The sequence below is a fragment of the Rhyacophila brunnea genome, unplaced genomic scaffold (genome assembly GCF_057557595.1).
Source record: "Rhyacophila brunnea isolate RB1 unplaced genomic scaffold, BYU_Rbru_1.0 scaffold_2, whole genome shotgun sequence".
Taxonomy (NCBI): Eukaryota; Metazoa; Arthropoda; class Insecta; order Trichoptera; family Rhyacophilidae; genus Rhyacophila; species Rhyacophila brunnea.
In genome coordinates this window covers 6047642-6063129 of record NW_028232859.1, presented here as the reverse complement: position 1 = coordinate 6063129, position 15488 = coordinate 6047642, and the positions used below count along the sequence as shown (strand labels likewise).

Here is a 15488-nt window from a genome sequence, read left to right as displayed (position 1 = left end):
CCAAAAACAAAATGTCGGCTGATGTTCTCATTTGAAATCTTTGAAAACATTGTTTACATATCCTATGTACGTATAACTCGGTATTTCACCTTAAAAATAATAGTGAATATAATATTCATTTTGGCTGCCTACATGAAATTGGTGAGAAAATATCTTTCCATATGTACCTATTTAAAAATAAATTTTATACTTATTCAAATGTCTGTTTTGATATAGCAATATGTGAGACGAATGATTTGTAAATTGAAGTCGAATTTGATAAACTATACACTTGACTAAGTATACAACCTTATAAAAAATTTTAGTACCTAATCAAGACTTGTTTTGCAATATCTGCACATAGAATCATGTATGTAATTAACTAATTGGATGAATCTGAAATTATACCGGAATTTTATGGTAAAAAGTGTGAAGTTCTCTTCAAATGATTTCACTTGTAGCTATTTACTCACCTTTCATACATTTAGACACCAGCTCTATACAAAAAAGATGTTTTTAACATCTTTGCTGTCAACTTTATCTGATGGAAATTTAATTTACATTCTGATTTTAAAAAGTTTTGCAATCTTAACGTATAAAATTTATTTTAGCGATACTAAGTGTAAAGGCAAATCCCGAATCGATAAACCCATAGCACAATGGAAAAGCACAAAACCAAAATTTAATTGAGAAAATTAAGAAAATTTTTGTGCACGTATTTGATGCATTTTTTTACAATTTCTATTTTGAAGTTCGAATTTTTATGTCATTTCGGAAATATTTATGCTCTGTATTTAAAAAGAAATAAAACAATAGTGCCAAAAAGGTAGCTACCATTAAAAAGTTTCTTCTAAATTTTAGAAATTCATAAATCGAATAAAAAAATATTTGTTAGGTAATTACTTCATAGAAATTAATTGCTATGTAGATAATTTCGATTGCTAATATTAATACAATAGAGACTAGTTTGTTTGTTATCACCCAGTAGTCTATAATTATTGATATGAGAAGTTCTAATACTAGTGAACGCGCAAGATTATAATAAATTTAATACTACTTACATTCATTTATAAATAAAAACACAGATTCACTTGAAAACTCTGACAGGCTGTTGTCTACCATATTTTCATACTCGATTCAAATCAAAGTCGTTTAACATGATCGTGTGACAATGTGACGTTTTTAAGTTAAAATATCGACTAATCGACCTCTTAAAAAAAGCGTCCGTGTCAATTGTATCAGGTAAGATTTATGAAACAATTTAACATTATGTATATACTATTTATTTATTATTAGGCACTTATATAAAACACAAACAAGAACAACCATCGAAACAAAACCAATACATATTAGTAAAAAAAATTATAAAGATATAACAATTAGGTAAAATAAACAAAGCTCATCACCGAATATCTCAGGACAAAAAGTTCATAATATTTAATACTGTACCTGTATGGAGAAAATAATATTATAAGACATGCAAATGGACTGTAAATATGAAAGAGAAAAATCCTTGGTGCTGTAATTGGATGGAAAAATTTATTATGGTTATAAAGAAATAATTACGTCATGATTACATCGAGTTGAGACATGAACAGGGCACGGAATGAAACGGAACGCACCGGAGCGCCGTTCCGGCTCGTGAAATTTGTAAAATTATCGCTCCGTCTCGTGGAAAAAATATGTTGACCGTCTGAGCTAGATAGGCTATAGAATAAAAAATCTGATACACTTATTTTTATAAAATACACATACGATTTCATAACTATGTAAATATCTTCAGAAAATTTGTCGAGCGCTCCGGTTCGTAAACTTTTCCATTTCGAGTGCTGGACATGAAGCTGGATCATACTCACGAGATCGCGACAATCTCACATTGAATTTGCAGTCGATACACTAATAATATAATAATCAAATTAAATAATAATTATAAGGATAGTTGTCACGCAGCCCATAAGATTGAGCCTCATTCAGAATGTCAGATGTGGATATGTCACTTTTAAATTGAAGTAGTGTCCTGCAGAGCATGTCCAATAAAGTGCTCGGACTATAAATAAAATTTTATTTTGCTGCCGATTTTTAAATTTTATTGAAGTTATACTTTTGGCGCGTTTGGGAAAAAGGATAAGAGTGTATTTTTTGCGTGAGACGGAAGTTGCGCGCGCCGTTGCAACATATAATTTATTATTATGCTTATATTCATTTCGGTCTCAGGGATACATGCGCATGCGCATAGTGTCATTTAGTTAGTCGTTCAATACAACCAAGTAAACAGCACGTGTTGTAAACATAACCAATATTGTGTTATTAATGTGTATTGTGTTAGTAAACAAATTTCTGGAGACTAACATTCTACACTGTTAATTTATATTCATAAAACTTTATTTATATTGGAGTGTATATTTAATTTTCATTGTAAAGATTGTGTATCAAGATTTGAGGCTATATTTATGTAAGTATTATTTATGAGTAAAATTATATATTAATAAATAAATAAATTTTGTGAATTGCAAAGATGAGTTTTGGTCCAATATAATAATTAAATTACAATTATCATGTGCTATATGAGACGTTTTCATCAACCTAATCCACTATAATATTAATAGACTCAGGTAACGGCTTATTTTGTTTTGTTACACCAAAGAAGTATAACTTCTAACGCGCGTACATAAGTACACATACCGATTTTTTTTTAATATTTGTATATTTTTACTTCTATTGCACGTATTATGTCTAGTCCAGCTTATATATTTAGTGCATTTCGTATTCCAGCTATTGACGGTTTATGTTCACGGAGAACTAACGCGCTGACACGTATAGAGGCCCGTTTCGATTTTTTACTATGCGATAAACTGCTATTGGATGTAGAAATATAGCAATAGTTATATTTGTAGGATATTTTAAATTTATTTGATTGATTTTTTTTCTTTCAAGTTATGAAATATATGCATCTTTTTAATATGTTGGTACTTTCTAGGCTAGTCGCTAAATATATAAAAATTGTGATTTTTTTAAACTCCCTAAACTTATTATTATTACTCACATCAGTCGAAACACAAATGGAAGTAAAAACTACAACTATTTTGCAATGTTAGGTGACATTACACAGAAGATTTATTTACATAATATATATTTGTGTTGATGTAGGGATCTGTAGCGAAATGAATATGAAGAATATATATTATACTAGCTGACCCGGCAAACGTTGTTCTGCCATATAAATTATTTCTAGTGAATATTTTGGTTGTTAAATAAAAAATAACGAATGTATCGTAAGTGTGTGGGGATTTAGGATCTACGACAGAAAGAGGAATGGAGCGCTCTAGACGATGACCGCCGATAAAAACAAAAAAAAACACCAACCATTCATTTTCTCAATTCAAAATGAGTAATGATGTTCATAATGAATGAATTACCTGTGACAGGATCTCGTTGTTTAATGTTTATGCAATATCCGTCTTGTCCCTTCCAGAAAATTAGCGGATATTGGAGAGCGTCGTATGAACGGTGTGTGTCAGCGATGAACTCCAGATTATTGTTTCTTCTTCGAATCACGATTTCTCGCGTCAATGTGCGGACGCCAACCATGATTCCAGCAATGTCGTCAATAACAGGAGCATTGAATCGACGCACGTGCTCTTCAGCTGGTGTTTTATCAGGATTGATGACAATAGCGTGATTGTCACTTTGCAATTCATACATGTGTGCTTTGAAGAATTTCAATAATTCATTGTGCTCATTCAATAGGGCGTCCAGTTTAGTCCAGGCATTAGGCGAATTGAGGTTATTGTAGCCGCAACGTGCATCCACACGATTAATGTCCTCACCGCCCATGAAGTAGATTTATAAAAATTTATGTGGTTCATTTGGCATTGGCGGCAATGAGCCTACTTTGTGGTATACTTGGCCTTTTATTTTGAACGTAGAATGGAATTGTTGACCATTTGCCGCAGTATTTTGAACTATTTCTGTTGCTCCGAACGAAGTCATTTGGAAGCATGAATTGAATGTGCGAATGGACTTCAGGAACAGGTTTGAATCTGGAACCGTGCCGATGAGCAAGCCGTTCAATGGTTCTGGTGGTATCTCAATTTCTGGTAGTTGCACTTTTCCTGATGCGCAACACATCCCGGCTGACTCATGTTTGAATGTGAGCGCATGAAAATGGGGCCATTCTTTGTCCATAGCACCAATCAGCACTTTCGGATGAGCGGAATATTCAATATCTGGCTCGTACTCGAATGCAAGACGAAGGAACGAAGCGGGTGTAAATGCTCGATGTACTTGTTGGCGTTGTCAGTCATTTGCTCTGCGTGTGTTAACACGAACCGGCGCGCTTGGCTCCGTTCCAATTGTCGTTGTTGATTTCGTTCAGCTCGTGCCTCTTGTGATTGAGATGCACGCAATTGCGACATGCTCACACGCACGTTTTTGTTATCTTGTTGGATTAGTTCGTCTGTTCTTTCTACTCTACTATTTTGCATGTTTGTTGCTTTATTCGTTCGACGGCCCAAATGGCCCCCCTTGCGTCTTGCTGGCATTGTGCACTGTAATACACGCACACAAAAATAGATAAATTAAAATAAATCGTACAAAATTTTGCACGCACTGCGTTGTGATATGCCGAATGAAATGTCAAAATGACCCGACGCTTCTCTTAAATTCTTCTCGGACGTAGCGCTATCTGTCATTCAACAACATAAATAATTTCGTTCTGTTTTAAATACGAACGACGGTTAAATTTGTTCATACAAAAATAATAAAATCGCGATTAAAAAATGGGAGGGTGGGGGTAGGAGGGTGAAAATTTGGGATTATAGGTATTTTTTGATGCCAAATAATAAAAAAAAATAAAAAAAAATTGTCAAAAAAATAAAAGAAAAAATTTTCTGGATAGAGATACCCTAATCACTTAGCGGTATGAAATATACTTGTTGACCTATTCTCATACCTAACAGTCGAGCCGTTTCGGAGGAGTGCGACCACAAACACCGTGACACGAGATTTATATATATATATATATATATATATATATATAGAGATATAAATAAGTAAGAGAACGCGAAATAAGGAGAATTCGTATTAAAAGAAAGAAAAACGTACACGTAAACGTAAACGCAAATTCTAACTTTGAAAAATAAACTGACATTGAAATAAAAGAATCGTTTATTTTAATCCGGTCGTGATAGAAAACAAAAGATAGGTTACTCTCATAATAGTTGTCAGATGACTGATAATACTGACAGGTGGTACTGTCATCTGGTAGGTATTTTTTTCTAGTACCTAGATACTGATATTCATTTCTGTTGTAATGCTTGTCATACAAATTTTTTAGTAAATAGTTATATATAGTTAACTTGGCATATGTATGATTTTTTTCGGGATTCAGGGAAAGGTACATAACTATAATTATTGCCTAAGTCTTAAAAATATGAATGTAAATTTTCATTGTTCTAAAAAATATATAAAAATTTATAATCCCAAAATTCCTGAATTAATTTTACGCAGGATTGGAATCCTAGACCGTTCGACGAACTACTAAATGGTGGTACGGTCTATACCTATCATTTATTCAGATCGTATTGTCAGAATCGCTTGCAGCATAATATTATTTTCAGATATGTGTAAACAGTAATAATTAAAATCAAGGATGAAAAATAAATAACAATTAGGTATTACAGATTGTGTAATTTTACATGAAAACTTTATGTAGGTACTAATTATAATCAATTTGTAAATTGGAGCGCTTTTATTTTTTACAGATTTCATTGGTGAATTGACGCACTTCATAGATTTATCTGAGGCGAATGGTACATCAAAATATGGCAAGACGTGCCATAATTAGCTCAAGAGCAGTGGCGGGGGTGTGCACTGTACTTTTACTGATGTGCATAAACTGCTGCAGTTCTGGTGCAAAAGACAACTTGGAGACCCATTCCATCTTTTATGGCCTTGCTCTAACTGCTGCGAATAGAAGAACTCCTGAAAGCATTTGCGACAGGCAGTTGGTTACGCTAGAAAAAGGAGTGCGGCATCTCGATAGATGGGCCGTTAAAAGTAAGTGATTATGTCTCATGAAGACTTGCCCGAAACAGATTGAACTATAATTAAGAAATCGGTTATTTTGAACATCTTTGGATAAACATATTATGACTGCGAATAACTATTTTCGTCGATAAATTATTTCAAATTTAAAATAAAACATTGGCCCTTAATGGTTTGTTGGAACCATAAGTAGGATTCTCTAATCGCTCTAAACCGCATCTTCAATTATCTTCGAAAAGTCTTATATGATTATAAACCGCAAATAAATGATTATTTATTTAGTTAAAAAAGACACTTTGAGCACATAACAAATTATTAATTCAAGACTGTCACAACATCACATTGAGAATAAAAAATAATTTTATAGAAAAGAAATAAAATAAAAAACAACAAAAATTCAAAAAACAATAAAATAGAATTTTAAAAACAGAACAGATCGCTAAAAATGTCGACATCTCAAGGGAGTGCATTGACCAGCCACGCAGCCCCCGCTAGTGGTGCCTGGTGAGCGTGACGTGGGGAAACAGCATACACCCAAAATAAGTCATGGCTGCGACCACGCATGTAATTGACGGGTGCATGAAAATTCAAATTTTGCAGAATATCGGGATTGGAAACAACGAATATCTCACATAAGCGTGAAATACAAAATTGTGTAGTTTTTAATTAAGTAAATAAAATTACAGAGATTTAGAAAATATATTACGTTAGGTACTCGTACTTAATCTTTTTTAGTATATTCAAAATAAATCAATATGTATAACACAAGTATTCTATATTTTTTTTACTTACTTATTTGACCAGCGACATTTTTTTCAAGATTTTTGGACCCCCTGCGGTCCGTGATAAAAAAAATGGATCGATCATAATCGACATGTCCTAAAATATTTATATGATATTGTTTTGCAGTGATGGATGCATCCGGTGTACCAAATACAGGCTTGTATTGGGGAAATATTTTTTGGTTGGGATCCAAAAAGCAATGCGCCGCCTCTGTATCAACCAAGCAAATCGCTGTGAGCGCTGATTTAGGACCTGTCACCATGGAGACACCTGATGCTATTCCACCATTCCCAGTGGATTACTATGCCGCTTATTTCAATCACAATTCCACAATGCAAGTGTTCATGCATTGGAGAAATGAGGTGAGATAGGCTTGGACTATATTATAATATATGTATATACCTACTTATTCCTAACAGTAATTATGAAGCCAAAACTGCTACTACCATTAATTAAGGTTGTCGACCGTCCCGATTTGGTCGAGATCATCCCGGAAAAGAAGACTCTACACTGAATCTTGGATGAACCTCGACCAGTCGCATAATGTCCCGTAATTTTAAAGACCCCAAACCCAATTTGTTTCAATAAATATTTGTGAGAAAGATGATGATGATCAATTGATGGTGAAAAACGTTTGGTAGAAAATCTAAAACAACTCTTGAGATCCGGATTCTGTGGAATTTTGTAAAATTTGGGCCGTTAGGCTGACGGAAACTCTGCAAAAAAACGGAAATAAGAATTTGAATAACTTTAAAGTTAGATTATATGTGCAAAATCTTGTACTTTTTTTTGGGAAGAAAATCTTAAAAAACTGCAAAACTGTCTCGAAAAAAGTGTGCAACCCTAATTGCTTAGGAATAGAAATTGGAATATCACGTCATTAATAATTGTAGTCAGAACAGTTCACCGAAAATTTAGCGTCACTGGCAATAATTGACTGCATATGAAAAACAATGTTCATTGTCATATATTTTAATTGTAGGATTTTTTGCTTAATAGTTGCTGCATTATTCATGAATTGATAAAAAATAAAAGTCCTCATTCAATTGGCTAACATCATTAGCCTGAATTTATCCGCTGTTGGATGAAGACGTCACTAAGCTGATCCAATTCTTCTCGGTCCTGTGCGTTGCGTTACCACGCACTTCCGTCAAACTTGATTATTTTGTCAGTGCGGGAGCGTCTAGAGTTGTCCACCTCTGTCGTCTTAGGTACATCTGTATTAAGTTTCTACAATGTTGTGGCTTATTTGTTTACATTTTGTCAAACTCTATTACATCCAATGTCGTTGCTTGTTGCTTATTCAACCGTTCCGTTTTTTGTCCTTACGCGTTATGTCCAACGTACATTTCTCCAGATCTGCTACTTATAGATCTTCTATTGTACTGAGGGTCCATGTCTCGTACGCATATGTGATTATGGGAAGTACCTACTAATACCTTTTAGAACTCACATGTGTGTTGTAGTGGAGTCCTTCATTCGGACAGATACTTCGATGTTTGGGGATTGAGAGATATTGTCAGTGCTCGAAATAGAAAATCTTACGAGCCGGAGCGCTGAATAATCAAAAAATATCAAATTGGGTTAGATATTTTTCGGATATCATAAGGGCGATATGCCTAGTAATCAGGGTTTCATTTACGCTTGAAGGGGCCCTGCGCTAATACACATTACCCCCCCCCCCTCAATAACATATTAAATGTAGTTTTTTTTTTTAAATACCTACTCATTTTTTGCAAAATCACTTAATTGTCATCAATGTTCTTATAATTGGGCTCTTATCTTCAAAATTCTAGAAGCTCGTACATTTGCGTATTCCTTTGCTGCAAGGGTCTTTTGTGATTTCAAATTATTTTTCTGGTTCCAGAGACCTACTAAATTAGGGTCCCGGACCTGTAGCCCTTTGGTAAATTCAGCCCTGCTTGTAAGGGTAAACAATTGCAAATTTGGGGCACATCTGAAGTCCGAACAGCCTATACTATATTATAGGCCTTTGTAGGACAAATCAAATAATAAATAATATAAATATATCGCAGGCGATTTTTTTTCCCACGAAATAGTTCTTCGAAAAATTATATTATCCTCTTTTTATTCATTGTCTGTTTGCCGCTCCTTAACGTATGGAACTCCTAAACAGTGCATTACCTACCTACCCTTCAAGACGTGACTGCTCTATGGCATCACTAAAGAAAATATCGCCCCTAGCCAGAGTTCATGGCCATCCCAATTTTTTTGATAATATTTTAAGACCGTCAATCATATTATTCATATCGTCATTTAATTACCAACCCACACAATATAATTTAAATATAAATATCAATATATAATAATATATAATATAGATACCCACACATATAATTTTATCATAATACCTATGATGTAAAATATCTCTAAATTTTCAATCAGCAATAAAATTATAAACATTTATAAGGCTCTCGTGATGTAGTGCGTAAGGCGCTGGCCTTCCACCCGAGAGTTCTGGGTTTGACCCGGTGAGGACACAATATTAATTTGTTTTTCTCAAAGCCTGGGTGTTTGTGATTGTTCAAAATTACTAAGAACCAACTTGTACGAAAAAGCAAGGACGTTGTTATTAATAATTCTAAAAAAAATATACATAAATAAATGTTTAATCTATATGGCACGCAGCCTCTTTTTTCCAATAGTGTCAATCGTTATTGTACCTACCTAACTATTTCAAATGAAATTGGGACAGTTGGAAGTCCAAGGTATGCTATATGTGAATGCGTCAGAACATCATTCCATCCCTCCAAATTTTTTTTTGATAATGCTTGAACAACTAATACATTTTTTTTCTTTATTTGGAAGCAATTGAGCTCTTCTCTGAATGAAAGGCTATTCTGCTTTACAATGGTTTACAAAAGTATACATACATTTTTTTAACTATAGGCATAAATAGTTACATTATTAATAATACAGAATTACATTTTTGTTACACTATACACTAGACATTTACGTTACATTTTTGGAGAAATTCATTTAGAATTTTCATAACTGAAATATTTACTAATACATTTTAATAGTGCGTTATTTTACACTCATTTTGCAGTAAAAACAATCAACAATAATTACATATTATTGATGATTGAATATTTTGAAAACTCGGTTTCATTGTATTGTTTTATAAAGATGTCGCACTTATAATATTTTGTTTTAATATACCTACTAGTAATATGAGGAAAATTTTACGTCTCCATATGACATAATATTATGTATTTCCGCCTCACCATTAATTGGTTTGTGTTAATTTTTACTCTCCATTATTCTTCTATCCTCTATAATTCGTGTAATAAATTGTTTTCCTAGTGCATATTTTCATTTTGACTGATATGCACAGATCTAGTTATTATCTCTACTCGATTCGATTGGCATTGGTTTTCCTTGGCTCATTGGGATTCCTAATTAAGCACAAATCTTTTCATATATGGCTATAACGATACTTAATAATTGGACCAGGATCAATTAATACATAATCAAGAATACAAAATACGAATGGTGGTTTCAATAGCATTATCAACTCCAAAACTACCTAGTGAAATATTAAGAACATGAAGGTAATTCGATAAGTTTTCATTTATAATATGTATGTAAATATGTCTACTTTTTATTTGGAGCGATAAAGAGAACCATTTTTATGAACTATTTACAAAATAAAATACGGAACTCACCACAGGCATAGTAATTTTGCGATTTTTACTGGGTAGGTAACACAAAACTAAACTGCTATAAAATAAAAATATTATAAAAAAAAAATATTTTAGTTCCACTATTGAAGCACTTAATTTCTCTTGTGGTCGGTATATTATAGATACTTAGTAATTATATGACACGACACTAATATTTCACTACACTAAGTAGGTACCGTACAATCTATAATAATTTACACTAAGATAACAGATATTTCTTAATAAACGGATTTGTAGGTAAGTTGATATATAAAATAATAATAAAAAAGTCAAGCAAAAAACACGAATATATATCAACGAGAAATAGGTATACGCTTTTAATTTTCAAACGTATCAATATTAATATTGATTTTATCATCAAAAACATTTGGATGATATTTTATTGTCACTTATGTTATAAATATATACGTTAAAAATATTTTGTATTGAGATTGATTATAGGAAATATTAAATTACACTGAATCAAGGAAATAATGCGACCAGTTCAGAGAGAAAGAAGATACGTACTAACTTTGGGACATATGTCATCCTTTAAAAATGACCAAATAAGTTCTTTATTTTTTCAAAATTTTGTAAGTTAAGTACAAAAACTTTATAAACAATGCAAGTAAAATAAATGCAAGCTGTCTGCAATAAATCACTATTGTTTGCCTGGATGACGGGCGGTCAGCGCGCGTTTTCTTTTGTTTTATTGACGCAATAATTCGGACAATATGAGAGACCCTAAAATCCATAAAAAGGGCATAGTTGCTGAACACCAACATCAACAGGTCGACTAATGAACGGCCTCGATTGTCTTGTGATGTATTGTCAAAACTATTAATGCGTCAAACCTACCTATGTAAAGTTAGCTATACTATATCCTATATTTTGCGCAATCGTCAATCGGACAGTTATGATTTTGTTTCTCCCATTCATTTCACTCCATAAAACATTTCACACTCTTACCAATCTTATCCAAATCAGTTAAGCTCCGCGTTTGATACCAAAGGGTTGAAAATCCAAGCCTTGGTAGATACCTACACTGAGGTAATTTAATTATTCATAAAACTTTAATTAACAAATTAACTATTTTTTACAATAATGTTATGTAGATATTTCATGTGTTTTAATTGAAAATCAAACCGTACCTACAAGTGTGTATTACAATTATTAGGTACGTAATAATTGTACGTTATTATCGTTATTAGTAGTAGGTACCCTAAATAAATTATGTATTCTGTGATTTTGTCTTCAAGCAAAAAACAACTTGTTAAATATCACTATAGAATAGAATAATACATATAAGTAGGTACTATTATCTCATATTGTCTTAAAGAAAACGGAAGAGAGCAATAAATGTAAGGGTTCTTTCTTCAATAAAAACTGTATTTTTTATTATCAGACACATGGGTTGTCTAGAAATGCATTGTTAGGAAAAATATACCTAGATGCCTTTCTAAGAAGAAATTTGACTTACTTTGGCACCAATTTGTATCGACATCTACGAAGTATTAACAGGGGTAGTCAACAAGTAAAATCATTGTTTAATAGAAAGATTTTTGTGAAAATATATTATACTAATTCATATTCCTCAATTTCAACACATTCTGAACCGAAATGCTATATTAAATAGTCTGATTAAAATTTTACGAGACATCTCGCTATCAGGATTCCACGAGAAGGAACGGTAGATTCGAGGATTCCACGAGACGGAACGGAATTGTCGAGGAATTCACGAACCGGAACGGCGCTCCGGGGCGTTCCGCTCCATTCCGAGCGCTGGATATTGTATAACGGGCACAAATAGTATAAAAATGATTAACCTATAATCTAAGTGATTAACACAGATTTCAATTTGATGGCGCTCCGCGCAGAGATGGATTTATTTTCTTCAATTACACAAACATTGATATTACGGGTATATTATAAAGATTAGATAGGTAAACATAAGGGGTGGGCGATTATTATAGTTACACTTGTCACATGTCACTGATGGGCGGATTAACTTTTGGCATATTACCTGATCACACTACACTGTTCATTCGATGGTTAATCAATTCGAGGGTGGTTATAATGAATTATTATTAATACGGCAGCGATAAGGGACGCGCTGATTTTTAATGATGATAAAACACGCGCGGCCTACATTGTGATATCCTACTGTCGTATGCATGAGATTCCCAAAAACCTTATAGGCTATATACTGCACGTTTGTATGCATGAGTAAAAACGTAATTAGCTGTTAAGTGACGTCACGAAGATGTGTCATGGTGTTCGTATTACAAAATTTCATTCCCCGATAAATAATTCAAAATTTTGAAATTGTAAATGTGTCTGAAAGTGTGCGAACGGTACCATATAAATTTGATAATTATACATGAATAATTATTATGAAATTTAAATAATTTATCAGCTATTTTATGACATGTATTTTATAATTATTCTACTGTACGAAAGGTTGTATTGCCAGTAAACTTTTCCATTTGGTGGCAACACTGAATACATTTGGTGGCAATACTGAATATTATTATGACTAACTTCACTTCAATCTTCAATTATTGAGATCTCAAAAGAGAATAAGAATAAATGACAGAAAATGCAAATGATTTAAGACAATAATATGTAATGATCTCTGTATAATATTATCATTTATACCAATCACCGTATGATACTATTGATGTTTCCAGTGTATTTGAGAGTTGTGCCTTGTTTATTACAGTTATCTTACAATAATTAACTAGGTAGGTAGGTGGCACCGTAATATTTTGAAGAACGCAGAATGCTTACAATTGTATATTTTAATGCCAGATACAGCAGTAGATACATATTTTTGCGGTGGTTTAGCGGAGATATTTTATCGTAATCTTACGTAAGTCCATCTTATGTCTCCATGAGAAATATTGCAAGCGAAATAGGCGAAATAAGCGAGGCATTTTATCAGTTACCTACTATCTAGATTATAGACTAGGGATCAAAATTATACGTATTTTGTAAACAGCACGACTAGGAACTGTTTTTAAAGTTCGCAAATGTTTTACAGAATCTACAAAACGAATAAGGGCCTCAACCAAATGATTTTTGCAATGAATGCAAAATTAAAATGACATTTGAAAGTGACAGCTAGCTGAGGCAGCCATTTTTAATGGCGCGTGACGTCAGATCGCTTACGTCACAAAGAGTGTTATTAGCTATTCGATGGAAAATCGGTTAAATAGCTTATAAAGAATTTGGGAATCTCATACATACGGCCCCTAGGCGTCAATCACGCCGTATCTCGGTTTTATCGGTATGGCGGTTATTTCGGTACTGACCTTCTTATCTCTTATTTTTTTTAAATGCATCCCTTCTCGCAGGGGGGTGAAACGTGTGAACGCGGAGCAAGGGGCTGGGCTTCGGCTAATTAACGGGATTTTCGCTTAGGGTCTGTACTTTCAAGGTCGGATGTAGGTACCTATATCGCCTCTAACAAGCAGATAGCGTCTTTCGTTTGCGAAGTTTCTTTTATAATATTTATCGGGGGTTGCAAACTTTTGCTGGGCTGGTCATTTATGATTTGATATGGAATTCTGATGCATGATTTGAGGCATACGTTGAGGGGGAGGGTATATTTGGTGACACTACTTACATACAGTTTTAGGCACAATAGAAGGTAAGTTTAAAAACCTTTTTCAGATGGCTTAAAGTACTACATCACGGCTTTATTCTTCAAACAATTTCATCGAATATACAAAATCTATAGACAGTATATACAGTGATGCCACAGCATGCGTGAAACTCCACAAACGGTCGTGTAAATTCCCCATTAACAAAGGTGTCCGGCAAGGTGATACCATTTCACCTAAACTATTCACCGCTACTCTTGAGGACTTATTTAGGAAACTTGATTGGGAGGAAAAAGGTGTTCCAATTAACGGAGAGCACCTCAGTCACCTGCGCTTTGCAGATGATATTGTTATACTCTCACAAGACCCGAGAGACCTCCAAGGTAGAATGCAAGAACTCGCGGATGTCAGTCAAACGGTCGGTATAAAGATAAATGTCTCAAAGACAAAAGTGATGAGGAACTGTTTTTCGGACCCTGCGATTATCTGTATTTCTGGCACCCAACTCGAGCAAGTCAGCAGCTACATCTATCTCGGACAGCAGGTGTCCATAGACGGAAGCATGCACGATGAAATTGCTCGAAGAACAAAGCTGGGATGGAGTGCTTTCGAACGTCTGAATAGTATCTTCAAGAGTGACCTCCCATTATGTCTTAAGCATAGGGTGTTCAAGCAATGTGTGCTACCCGTGCTCACGTATGGCTGCGAGACGTGGACCCTCAACACGAGAGATGTCCAAAGGCTAAGAGTCACACAGCGAGGCATGGAGAGGTGCATGTTGGGCATCACGCGAAAGGACCGTAAGAGAAACGAATGGGTTAGGAAGCAGACGAGAGTACGCGATGTAATAGACGTTGCCAAACAGCTGAAATGGAGATGGGCGGGGCACATTGCTCGCCGAAAAGACGGCCGCTGGACAAATGCCGTCATCCAATGGTACCCAAGGGGTACGAAACGGCCACAGGGTCGCCCTAAAAGCCGCTGGATTGACGAACTGGTAAAGTTCGGCGGAAATACGTGGCAGCGAACGACACAGGACCGAGAGAGTTGGAGAAAGCTTGGGGAGGCCTTCATCCAGCAGTGGATTGACCCCGGCTGATGATGATGGTAGACACTATTAATTAATATCCCGTGGTGTACTACTAAATGCAATTATTACCAGTGGGTCTATTCTATTGTTTTCGAACACTAAATTGATAAATAGTATCAAACTTAGGGTAGGTTTGTATCAAAATATTAGCACTTATTGTAACAATTACACGAAGCCGGTTTTTATTGTTGCAATAAGTGCGATATTTTAACAGCAGCAAGATAGGTGCTGTTAAAATATAGCACTTATTGCAACAATAAAAACCGGCTTCGTGTAATTGTTACAATAAGTGCTAATATT

The 15488-nt window shown here is 34.2% G+C and overlaps 1 protein-coding gene across 1 annotated transcript in view; it reads left to right on the top strand.

The window, feature by feature from the left end:
* The first annotated feature begins 1079 nt into the window (after positions 1-1079).
* The window catches only part of LOC147071754 (nose resistant to fluoxetine protein 6-like), a 32449-nt gene continuing 18040 nt past the window's right edge, over positions 1080-15488 (top strand). The window contains exons 1-3 of the mRNA XM_085946394.1: positions 1080-1221; positions 5742-6036; positions 6934-7169. Of these exons, the coding sequence (XP_085802520.1) occupies positions 5787-6036; positions 6934-7169 (486 nt within the window). The 5' untranslated portion in view covers positions 1080-1221; positions 5742-5786. The remainder of the gene's footprint in view (positions 1222-5741; positions 6037-6933; positions 7170-15488) is intronic.